The following is a 12,130-nucleotide window of genomic DNA, read 5'->3' on the forward strand; positions in this document are numbered from 1 at the left end:
CCCCCCCTTTTGAGAATCACAAGATCGCTATTATTTCGGGTCTGATACCCAGGAAATGAGAGAGATACACAGCATGTCAGTAATGAGAGAGAGACAACACCAGAATACACAAGGTGGAATGTCTCCTATTGACAAAGAGAGAGATTACTGCTATTGTCTCTTGAAGGTGGAATTGTGTATTGAGTACTGTACTATTCATTGAAACCCCTCAGGGGGCAACCAGAGTGGTCTGGTTGAGGGATTGCATCATCCCAACCCGATTGACATCTGAGACCCCCTGAGTGAGGATAAAAGTAGGGTCTGGGGAAACAACCCTCAGACGCACCAGGAGAGATGCTACGAGACCGGTGGGGGCTTGTGTGTGTGTCCACCCTTGCCTGGGTGATGAGCCCTCCATGGAACGGTCTAGCTAAAGGACGGATATGGATCAAGATCATACAAGGAATGTCGGCAAGTTTTTCTCTCTCTCTCTCCAACAATTCCAACACAGCGATCAACAACAACTGCAGCCTGTATGAACTGAACTGAACTTTATATTTCCATCGGACAATTCATTATCCCCTAGACAAAGTAGAGCTTATTTCTTATTATTATTATACCTGCACTTTTAGATTTAGTATTGATGACATATATTATCTGTATATTTGCATTGATATTATTTTTGTGTATTTTTACTAATAAATACTGTTAAAAATAGTATCATCAGACTTCAACAGCTTCTCCTATCTTTGCTGGTAATACACCCAGTTATGGGGTTCGTAACAACTTGGGGCCTCGTCTCGAGATTTGATACCAAATTAGAGGGCCAGTAAATCGGGCTTTTAAGTCCAGACTTGGATCTGGTTGCACGGGTAACCAGACGGGAAACCAGCAAAAATGGACATAGATGAATTTACAAAAAACCCGACTCTGGAGGCACGAAAGGATGCCACAAAGTCAGACTTGGTAAATATTGCGAAAAGATTAAAACTTACAGAGGTGAAGTCATCAATGAAAAAGTGGGAGATACAGAGGGCCATAGCTCAGTATTATGTTAGTAAGGAGGTGTTTTCGGCTGAGGTAGTGGAACCTACCCCTGAAAAGGTACTAGCTAGTGGGATGGTTCAGTTAGCGTTGGAAAAATTGAGGCTAGACATGGAAGAGAAGAAGAGGGAGCATGAACGTGGGTTAAAACAGCTGGAAGCAGCTGAAAAGGAGAAGGAAAGAGCTGAAAAGCAGAGGGAGCATGAAAGAGCTGAACGTGAGAAGGAGAAACAGAGGTAGCATGAGCTGGACATGGACAAGTTAAGGCAAGATCGAAGAGTTCAAGGGCCAGACCGAGAGGAGAGGTTTAATGTTAGTAGGGAGTTTAGGTTAGTACCTCCGTTTGAGGAGACGGATATTGATAGTTATTTCTTGCATTTTGAAAAGGTGGCAGTGAATCAGAAGTGGCCCAGAGATCAGTGGGTGGCGTTGTTACAAAGTGTGTTAAAAGGGAAAGCGCAACGAGCATATGCGGCGTTGTCTGAGGAGGAGGAGGAGGAGTATGAGAATTACGAGGAAGTAAAACAGGCCATTCTTTGGACCTATGAATTGGTACCTGAGGCATATAGACAAAAGTTCAGAGATTTAAAGTAAGTGTGGAATCAGACGTATGAAGAGATTGCCTATGAGAAGGGTGTGCTCTTGGATCGTTGGTGTGTGGTAGAAAGGTTTGAAGAGGATTTTAGGCGTTTCAGGGAGTTAATTCTGATTGAGGAATTTAAAGGTTGTGTTTCGGATGATATCCAGATGTATTTGAACGAGAAGCCGAATAAGTCCATATCCAAATTTGCCAGGTTCACCGATAAATATGCCCTAACGCACAAGACAGTTTTCCTCGACTAAGAGTTACCAGAAAGACCGTAGAGATGGTAGAGAAAGCCTGCTGGCTAAGGGAGAAACTAAGCTGGGAGCTAGTGGTAAAAGTAGAGAGGAAAAAATCAAGATGGCAGGAGGGTTCCTGGCTTGACCTGTTTTAATTGTGGAAAGGTAGGTCATGTTGCATCTAAGTGCTTTACTCCGAGGAAGGAGACAGGAAAAGGGAAAGCAGCAGTCCCTACAGGATGTATTGTGTCGATCAGCAAATTGACAAGAAAGCCACAGGTAGATAGAATATGAGAGGGGTGTGAGAAATTTATTTCAGAAGGGACAGTGTCTGTGAAAGAGGGAGAAACACCAGTTCCAGTGCAGATCTGGAGAGATACTGGAGCTGAGCAGTCATTGATTCTCAATAAGGTACTAGATTTTGGTCCTGAGATGGGAGAGGTAGCTTTGAGAGGCATAGGAAAAGGGACAGAAGCTGTACCTTTGCATAGGATCATTATAAATTGTGATCTGGTATCTGGACCAGTTGAAATAGGGGTGCGATCAGAATTCCCGAAAGAAGGCGTGGACGTCCTTCTTGGTAATGATTTAGCCGGGGGTGAGGTTTGGTCAGCAATGAAGCTGACGAGCCAGCCTGTAAGTGTTGAGAACCCACCCCTAGGTTCCAAGATCTATCCCGCATGCACGACCACTCGCAGCATGTCGAGAAAGGCAGCTGAGGAAGAGACCAGTTTAAATGAATACTGAGAGGGGTTAGAGTGTGGTAAAACAGAGAATAGGGAGCTGAAAGGGAGTAAAGGAGAGGAGGTAGACCTACCCTTAGCCAGGAGGAAATTTATAGAGGCACGGAGTGAAAATGAGAAACAGATAAGGCTGTTAGAAGGTCCAGGGTTGGACATGGATGATCTGTCTGGCTTGACAGAACTGTTTGAAGAAGTTGAAAATTTTAAATGTGTTCCTGATAATGAAATTAGGGCAGTCCTAGATGAAAAGGATACCATTACCTTGATGGAGTCTGCTGGGTTAGCAGATGAGGTTGTTTTAACCCGCAGGGTTGAGTTTACTCCGGAAGGGAGCTGCCCAGAGAGTAACTGGGAGTATCAGGGGAACTTAGAATTTGAAAAGGGGATGGGTATTGAAAGCCTGGAAGAGGCAGATGTCCCGTTTGAGTGTGTTCAAGATGTGGATGCACATGGTACAGAACCTAGTAATGAAACTCAGGAAAAGTCTGAGGTATTTGATTCAGTTAAGAAGGAATGCAGTCCTTTTGGGTCAGATGGACTTGGTTCAGTGAAGAAAGGGTTAACCTTGGTAATAGTGGGAAGTGAGAATTCCCAGTTGTTTGTGTTCGAAGGTGTGTTAAAAGTTAGTGAGGAGATAAAAGGTGGTGATGTGAATATTATTATTGAAGGAGAAGGGAAAAGAGTAGTTCCTAAATTGAATGAAGAAAATTTAAAGTCTGGATTGGTGTCAGAAGCAGTAACCAGGCTGAAGGAACAATGGCTTGTTAACAAGGTGCCTGCGAATCAATTACAGTTTGATTTGGAATGTAAAGGTACCCCACTCGCTAATGTTATTCAAGAGTGTGCTGTGAAGAGGCAGAATTTGAAATGTTGTTTGGACAAAGAGGGATCGCTTGCAGATATTAAACTGAAAACTAATAGAATGAAGGGTCCTGAAGATAAAATTAACGACTTGCTTAAAAATAAAGAATTGTGTGGAAGTTCAGAAGATGGGCTAAGTTTGGAAAACATTGTTGATAAAATAGCTCCTATGAAAGGAGCATGCAAAAGCCTATTCCACACTGGTGAGCAAGCTAACCATGTGAGAGTTAAGTGGAAAAGGGGCGAAGGTTGACGAAATGCCACTTTAAGTAACAGGATCTGGTTTTAAGGGATTTCAACAAAGCATGTAAATAATAAAGACAACACCATAGAAGATTGACTGTTAAGTTTAAAAGTAAAATAAAGATTAGTATTTGCATAAACTTTTGTAATGTACTGCAGAATAATCACACATGTATTGGTTAACCTTTTGTAACATATACGTAAGCTAAGATCACAACTCTTGTTTTGTTTTGCTGAGGACAAGGAATAAAAATAGATGGTTATTAAATTGGAGTCTGATGCTGCAGGAATTTATTAAGGTACAAGATATTAAGCTATTAAAGGAAGTGACAATGTAATCACTAACTATCTACATGCTGAATTGAATGTATAACTATATTACTCTGTAGTGAAAAAAACCTCTTTTGTATTGTGTTAGATTCGGAAATTCTTTAAGACTCTGTATTAGTTAATTTTTCCCAGTGGTAAAAATCCTTAGAAGGATGGGGGTGTTATGAATGAGGAGCAACTCTGATGGGCAGAAGGATACAGAATCGCCAATGCCCGCCCCCCCCCCCCCCCCTTTTTGAGAATTGCAAGATCGCTATTATTTCGTGTCTGATAGCCAGGAAATGAGAGAGATACACAGCATGTCAGTAATGAGAGAGAGACAACACCAGAATACACAAGGTGGAATGTCTCCTATTGACAAAGAGAGAGATTACTGCTATTGTCTCTTGAAGGTGGAATTGTGTATTGAGTACTGTACTATTCATTGAAACCCCTCAGGGGGCAACCAGAGTGGTCTGGTTGAGGGATTGCATCATCCCAACCCGATTGACATCTGAGACCCCCTGAGTGAGGATAAAAGTAGGGTCTGGGGAAACAACCCTCAGACGCACCAGGAGAGATGCTACGAGACCGGTGGGGGCTTGTGTGTGTGTCCACCCTTGCCTGGGTGATGAGCCCTCCATGGAACGGTCTAGCTAAAGGACGGATATGGATCAAGATCATACAAGGAATGTCGGCAAGTTTCTCTCTCTCTCTCTCTCCCCAACAATAGCAACACAGTGATCAAGAACGACTGCAGCCTGTATGAACTGAACTGAACTTTATATTTCCATCGGACAATTCATTATCCCCTAGACAAAGTAGAGCTTATTTCTTATTGATTTTTATTATACCCACACTTTTAGGTTTAGTATTGATGACATATATTATCTGTATATTTGCATTGATATTATTTTTGTGTATTTTTACTAATAAATACTGTTAAAATAGTATCATCAGACTTCAATGGCTACTCCTATCTTTGCTGGTAAGACACCCAGTTACGGGGTTCGTAACACTCTATAATGAGTTAAATCTTCAAGTAGCAATTGTTATGAATATAGATCACACACATTATCCCTATTCCTGGAATGGATGTGGTCCCTCCAACTGATTTTTGTTTGACAAAGAGGAGATGGAATTATGAGAGGTAAGTAATATCAAGGACCAAGACGGCCCTGATTTACTGGAATGACCAAGTAGACTAAAGGGATTGCTTTTCCTTAAGATACATTCTTCCAAAGAGTCCAGGTGAGGTAATTAAGGACAAAGATTAAGGATTCCCAAATGCCTAAAGGAGTAGCAAGTCATAAACACGAAAAAGTCTGCAGGCACTGGAAGTTGAAAGGAACACACAAAATGCTGCAGGAACTCAGCAGGTCAGGCAGCATCTACGGAGAGGAACAAACAGTTGACATGTCGGGCTGAGACCCTTCTTCAGGACTGGGAAGGAAGGGGGAGGATGCCAGAATAAAAAGGTGGGGGGAAAGGCCAGCTGGAAGGTGATAGGTGAAGAACAAGATGGTGGTGAAGACAAGCTTCCAGGAAGGATATGTGGCTGTGGTAGCAGGTCTGGGTCAGGATGAGTAGATAGTCAATGACTCAGATCGCAAAGCTGGAGCGGTGAGAGGGGATCTCATTGAACACCAGTCAAAAAAATTTAAACGTATTCAGGGTAGGCATAGTTCAAAGATACTTCGCAGTGAAGCAGCAAATCATAAACACTAAAACTTTACCATTTATCAGTAGAGAGTATGTGTTAGCTGTGCAGGGCTTGCCTGGGTAAAGTCATCTGCACAGATGTGTTAACAACTCTGTACTGGTGACAAGTAAGAAGATCTTCAGACAAAATGGTAGGTCACTTAGGTTAATGAGGCTGGACTGACACTCAGTAAGAATACTTGATAATGCTGTGGATCTCTCTGGCTCTGGTATTGGATTGCCAAGTCCACCACAGAAAGCGGCTGGCTCCAATTGGGGATCGGAAGTTCTACTTCACCTCTTCAGTCACAACAAGCACAAAAGGATTTGGGCCTTGATAAGGAAGGGAGAAGAATAGAAAGCTTTGATGAGCAGCACAACAAAGTGTAAAAAATGTGAATGCAAACATCAATGTTTCTCACCTTGATATGGGCTTAATGTACGGGAGCGCTAGATGGATCCAGGCTTATATTCGATGGAGCTCAGAAGAATGGGGGAAGGGATCGCATTGAAACCTAGCTGAATACTAAAAGGACTGGATATTGAGAGGATGTTTCCATTTGCAGATAGGCACATGGATGTAGGAAAGATGGAGCGTTATGGGATATGAAGGAGGGAAGAGTTAGACTGATTATGGACCAGATTTATACACATCATGGGCCACAGTGCAGTACTGTTCTTTGTTCTATCTGCAGTACTGTGTTAAGGTCTTGGGTGCCTAAGACATTTGCACAGTACTGTAGTTGTGTTAAGTATTGCACTGTACAGCAGCCACAAATTTCATGACAATGTGAGTGATGATAAACCTGATTTTGATACGGGTTTTATTGTGGACTGAGAATGGGACGGGGGCAGGGGGAGGAGAATCCTGGTTGGGAAAAGGGGAAGGGACAGGGGAGGGAGCGAGAAGCATCAGAGAGCCATTCTTAGTGATCAATAAACCAGCCGTTTGGATTCAAATGACCTCGCCTGGTGTCTCAGGGCTGGATGTATTGGCACCCAAACCAACATCCACCCCTGGCAATCCTTCTCTATCACCTGTCTCAGATCCCTCTCGTGGTGCTCCACCCTTACCACCCCCAAACATCCTTTGCTCCCACCAGATTTACAAACTCCATGTTGACAGATGCAGTGTTGTGGTAAAGTCTTAGGCAATCGCGCCATATATATGTGCCTAGGACTTTCACACAGTACTGTCAGAGAGTCTTGGTTTTCAGGACACAGCCTCAGAATAAAGGGACATCCCTTTACAGCTGAGATGAGAAAGAAAATCTTCAGCTAGAGGGTGGTGAATCTGTGGAATTTGCTGCTACAGAAAGCCGTGGAGGCCAAGTCATTATTTAAGGAAGAAGTTGCTATGTTACTGAATGGTAAAGGGTTAAGGATTATCTCTGACCTGTGACCTTAAACCTAAACCCTCTAAAATCATTCTACACTATCCTATAATTTCAAATAACTACCCATTAGCTATTAAAAATTGAAAAATATTGTATTCTCATTTGATCGGTATAGAGTGACCACAAGACTATATACTTGCATTGCTCAAGTGAGTCTTCAGTTCTGTCACACGTCTGTATTCAGGAGTATTAAGAACAGAGGTATGTTTGTCAAGCATTTTCTTGGCAACTTTGTCATAACCAGTCTGAAAAACATACAAAGTTAAAATTAATGTTTTTTTTCAATTCATTTTATGACATTACGGGCTTAAATGATTTCAAAAATGTCATCTACTTAAATACCTATTGCTGCTGGACTACATCTTACTTTTAGAAGAACTAATGAAAGTCTTTCATACTGACAATTTATCAAGAGTCATAGAAAAGTACAGCATAGAAACAGGCCCTTCAGCCCATCTAGTCTGTGTCAAAATATTTAAACTGCCTACTCCCATCAAGCTACACCAGGACAGTAGCCCTCTATAGACCTCTCATCTAAACTTCTCTTAAGCATTGAAATCAAGCTTCAAGCACCACTTACATTGGCTCCTCATTTCACGCTGTCAAAATCCTCTGAGTGAAGAAATTTCCCCTCATGTTTCCTCTTAAACTTTTCACCCTTCACTCTTAACCCACAACATCTAGTTGCAGTCCCATCCAACCTCAGTGGATAAAATCTGCTTGCATTTACCCTATCAATATACCTCATAATTTTATATACGTCTGTCAAATCTTACTACAATCTCTATGTTCCAAGGAATAAAGCCTTAACCTATTCAATCTTTCCTTATAACTCAGGTTCTCCAGTCCTGGCAACATCCTTTAAAATTTTCTCTGTACTCTCAACATTATTGACATCTTTTCTGTAGTCACTGACCAAAACTGCACACAATACTCCAAATTGGGCATCTGCTTCTGTCTCTCTCTACAGATGATCCCTGGCTTACTGAACATTATGAGCTCTTTGTACTTCAGATTTGCTGGACTTGCCTCACAATAGGGGACGTTAAGGTGCTGAAAATGTAATATGATTGTGGCTCGCTCTTACTGACATAACCTAACCGCAAAGCAACGTGAGCGTCTGCTCTCTAGACCACTCTCCAATCTGCTTTAACATTACCAGACACCAAGCATGGCTTCACCAGAAACTTACTCTTTCTCGGTTAATTTAATCTTGCAGTGTACTCTGCTTCTCAATCTCAACAGAACTAAATCAGAATGTAATTGCCAACAAATATCATGTTTCTAATTTACTGTTATCGATTAAAAATAAAATTCACCATCTCCTATTCATCCCAGGGCTGATGTGTGCTACGTTTGTTTGGTTACAAACGCAGGATTGGTTTAAACCCTTCTCTGTTACAGAATCCCAAACGTTTCCCTTTGCATTTTAGTAATGACCAAGCTTTACTTTGGCACATTGTTTTGTAACAGAAATCCTTGCATTACAGTGATACCTCATTGTAAAATCACTAGACAATTCAATTTCCTTTAACTTACAGTACCTGGCACTAAAAGACAGGTGGACACTAGGATTACAGAAGGAAAGCATACCCAAAACTTGTGGAAATCACGCACTCGGACCATTTCAGGAGTTTCATACAGGAAGCATCCGGTGCCCTTCAGCCATTGAAGATCTTCCTTATATTTATTCTATATGTGGGATAGTCATAATTTTAGTATTGTCCATGAAGCACTTAGTTTGAAATTTAAACAAAATGCGCAAGAAGCAAGAATGGATTTGATGCTTACATCGCTGGTTATTTCACCCACATATCGATGATGGATCAGCTCAGGAGTGATAGGAAGAGAAATCTTCTCACCCTTGTGCAAGAAGTACTCAGACTTATAGGACAGCTACGACAAAACAAGAAATCACATTTAGTAAACACAAGTGATCCAGCAGATGCTGGAAATCTAAAGCAGCACACACAAAAACAGGTCAGGCAGCATCTATGTAAATTAATAAATGGTCAACATTTCAGGCCAAGACCCTTCATCAGGACTGGAAAGGAAGGGTGAAGATGCCAGAGGAAGAGGTGGGGGAGGAGGAGGACGTTAGAAGGTGACAGATGAAACTCGGTGGGTGGGGGAGGGGAGGATGCAGAAAGAAGTTGGGAGGTGAGTGGAAAAGGCAAAGGGCTGGAGAAGAAGGAATCTGATAGGAGAGGAGAGTGGACCATGGAAGAAAGGGAAGGAGGAGGTGCACCAAGAGGAAATAGTATGCAGGTGAGGAGAAGAGGTAAGAGGCTAGAGTGGGGAAACAAATAAGAGGGAAGCAGGAGGTGAAAAAAATGATCCAAAGTTGGAGAAATCAGAGTTCATGCCAACACATTGGGCCTCCAATTCGGTCACATTCAATTCTTTGCACCCCTTTAAATCAACTCAGTGTAATTGCTAGGGCAAGATTTGTTCAGATGATAAACTTACATCGCTGACTGCCTCCTGCGTGGCTTTGACTTGCCGAATTTCCGGAGTGTCAGGAGAGGGATGAATCTTGTCTTTCAGCTTGTCATATTTTAATCGATACAGTCGCTGTAAAGGGGTAAAACAACAAGTGCATCATGTGCACAAAGAAGGTACATATAAGACTTTGAGATTTGGTGATAAATAAGATTATCTCAGCAGTACCTGGTTCAAGATGGTATCTGCTTTCTTGGCTGCTGTGATACTGATGGTCTCAGGGATCAATGTGTAGCCTTTAGCTTTCATGTGTTCATAAGCTTCTTTATACTTCAGCTGGAAGAAAAAATGCAAATTTTCTTTTGGACTGGCTGTCGTTTTACAAATAATGTCTTAATTTTAGTTTAAGATTAGAAAAGATAGAGAGGGATATAAATATCTGTTACAATGGATGGCCTTTGATTCTGCACCATTTAATGTTTTCCAAAACTGTTTTCCCAATCGTCCATCTCAAGTGAGGCACAAAATCAGTGGAAAAACAAATGAGTAATCTCTCTGTTAGCTAAACTCTATCAGCAAGCAGTCAGGAACATAGGAGAAGGATTTCACAATGGAGGGGTTTTTCCACAAACGTGCAATCTTCTGTCTCCTTCTTTGGAGTCAGCCACCTTCCTGGAGTCATGTCCCATTCTAGTTAATTCCTAGAATAACTCGTGGCTTTCCCTGAACACTTCTGTAAACAGACATGTAGACCTGGATCCTATTTATGAGCCAATGCGGGCAAAGTTCCAGACCACAACACTCAAAGTTCACCATGCCAAAATTCAGCAATGAGACCACCACTCGACATCACAAGTGAGTTTCCATAATAACAACCAATCAGCTGATTGATAAGTAAATGAAGGTCAAGCATTCGAAGGACACACCACAATTAACAGCACACTGATGACATCTCCTCGCATGGTGATGAAACTTTTGCAAGTTAATTGCCAACATCAGAAAAAACTCAACCCAATTGTGCCCCATTCCTAGCCACATTCTGTTGTTAGCCCTGGTCGCAGACTTGTGGTACATGAAGGATGATCATTGAGCTAAATGAAACAATAGCTATGCTCTTCAAGATTCACTTGTGGTTAGTTTGAGTGGTGAATTTTCAAGTTATTCTTTGAAGTGTCCCAATATCAGAACAAGGGGCTTAACTGAAGAAATCAGCATGTTGTTTCTCCTTGTTATTCCTCTCCCATGGACTTCCGGAGAGATGGTTGCACATTTGATCACTGTGGCTTCTACAGGGCCAACCAAAGATGTTAGTATCCTTTTTAACTGTATTTTCCATGACTGCAAGACCCAGCTGGATGTTAAGAACTTAAAAGTACTGCAGGTCTACATGCTTGTTTGCAGAGAAACCTAAGGAGCTGGATTTTGTGCGGATTGTGCCTACCACCTGCGTTGGTTTGAGTTGGTGCACGAAGGTGCAATATAACAGTGAATGATTATCTTCATCACTTTCCTTGTGAACGCAACTCCCTGTTGGACTTTGTTAATGTGGAATGCTGAACGTCTGGTTCCCTGATTTATTGTTGGACAAGCAGGAGCAGATGGCGGGGAACTGCCTGGCCACAGTCATAGTGAGAACTAGGCCTCAAGCTGCGGTTTTGCCTGTTTACAGCTGCCCAGGAAACAGGCAGAGTCAGTGTACTCCACCAGAGGCAGTGTGGGGGGTAGAGTCGGTGCTGTCCCCATTGCTTGCTTGGTGTAATGCACTGTATTGTGTTCAACTGCAGGCTCTTACAACATTCATGGGACTCAGGCTCATGGACTATATATTTTTGTGATAAAACATTAATTTTGGAATATGAAGGGACAGAAGAAGCTTTAATTTATAACTTGAAAGATTTCAGCTCTGACAGTGCAGCACCCTTTTGGCAGTGCATTGGTCTGGGTTCCATGCATTAGTTGCGAGAACCTATGTCCTTCAGACCCAGTGGTGAGAGGGCTACTGTGGATTCTTGGCTAATTGCAAGGAGGAGGTATGAAGGAGGAGGTATCTTTTCCAGATGGCTTGAAAAAAAAGATGTCCTCTGCCCAAGTACTTGGTGGAGCACAGTGAGAGAGCCTGAGACTCTGACCTAGTGGGTTGTCACACTGGGCATAAAGTCTAACGGTGATATTGACATTAAGAACAAACTAGAACTGCAGCTGAAAAGCTGCACTGACAGCAACTTAAAGAAATTGGATTTATCAGGTGTATTATCAAATCCCAAAGCCTGTTCAGTGGATTTAGCAACTTCCAAAGACATAATGATTGTAAAATGTGCTTATCCTGGGAATTGAATCATATCTATAGAGCCAGGAAATGTGCCCAAAGCAAGGTATGAATAGAGATGAAAACCTCCATAGATTTCCCCTCTGTTATCTGATTTCTGAACAGATATTGAACCCCTGAACATTACCTCACTACCCTTTTATTTCTATTTTTGCACTATTTATTTAATTTGACTATTTTATATATGTAAACCTGATTCTGATTCTCTAAAGTGCAGGAATACCCAGTATTAGGAAACCTGAAGTCCCATTTGGGGCAAGGAC

General features: G+C 41.9%; 1 protein-coding gene across 1 annotated transcript in view; it reads right to left on the bottom strand.

The window, feature by feature from the left end:
* Positions 1-12,130, bottom strand: part of neb (nebulin) — a 322,851-nt gene that overhangs the window by 114,254 nt on the left and 196,467 nt on the right. The window contains exons 100-104 of the mRNA XM_059971179.1: positions 9,770-9,877; positions 9,569-9,673; positions 8,891-8,995; positions 8,693-8,791; positions 7,240-7,344 (exon numbers count right to left, since the gene is read on the bottom strand). Of these exons, the coding sequence (XP_059827162.1) occupies positions 7,240-7,344; positions 8,693-8,791; positions 8,891-8,995; positions 9,569-9,673; positions 9,770-9,877 (522 nt within the window). The remainder of the gene's footprint in view (positions 1-7,239; positions 7,345-8,692; positions 8,792-8,890; positions 8,996-9,568; positions 9,674-9,769; positions 9,878-12,130) is intronic.

This window comes from Hypanus sabinus, chromosome 5 (assembly GCF_030144855.1).
Source record: "Hypanus sabinus isolate sHypSab1 chromosome 5, sHypSab1.hap1, whole genome shotgun sequence".
NCBI lineage: Eukaryota > Metazoa > Chordata > Chondrichthyes > Myliobatiformes > Dasyatidae > Hypanus > Hypanus sabinus.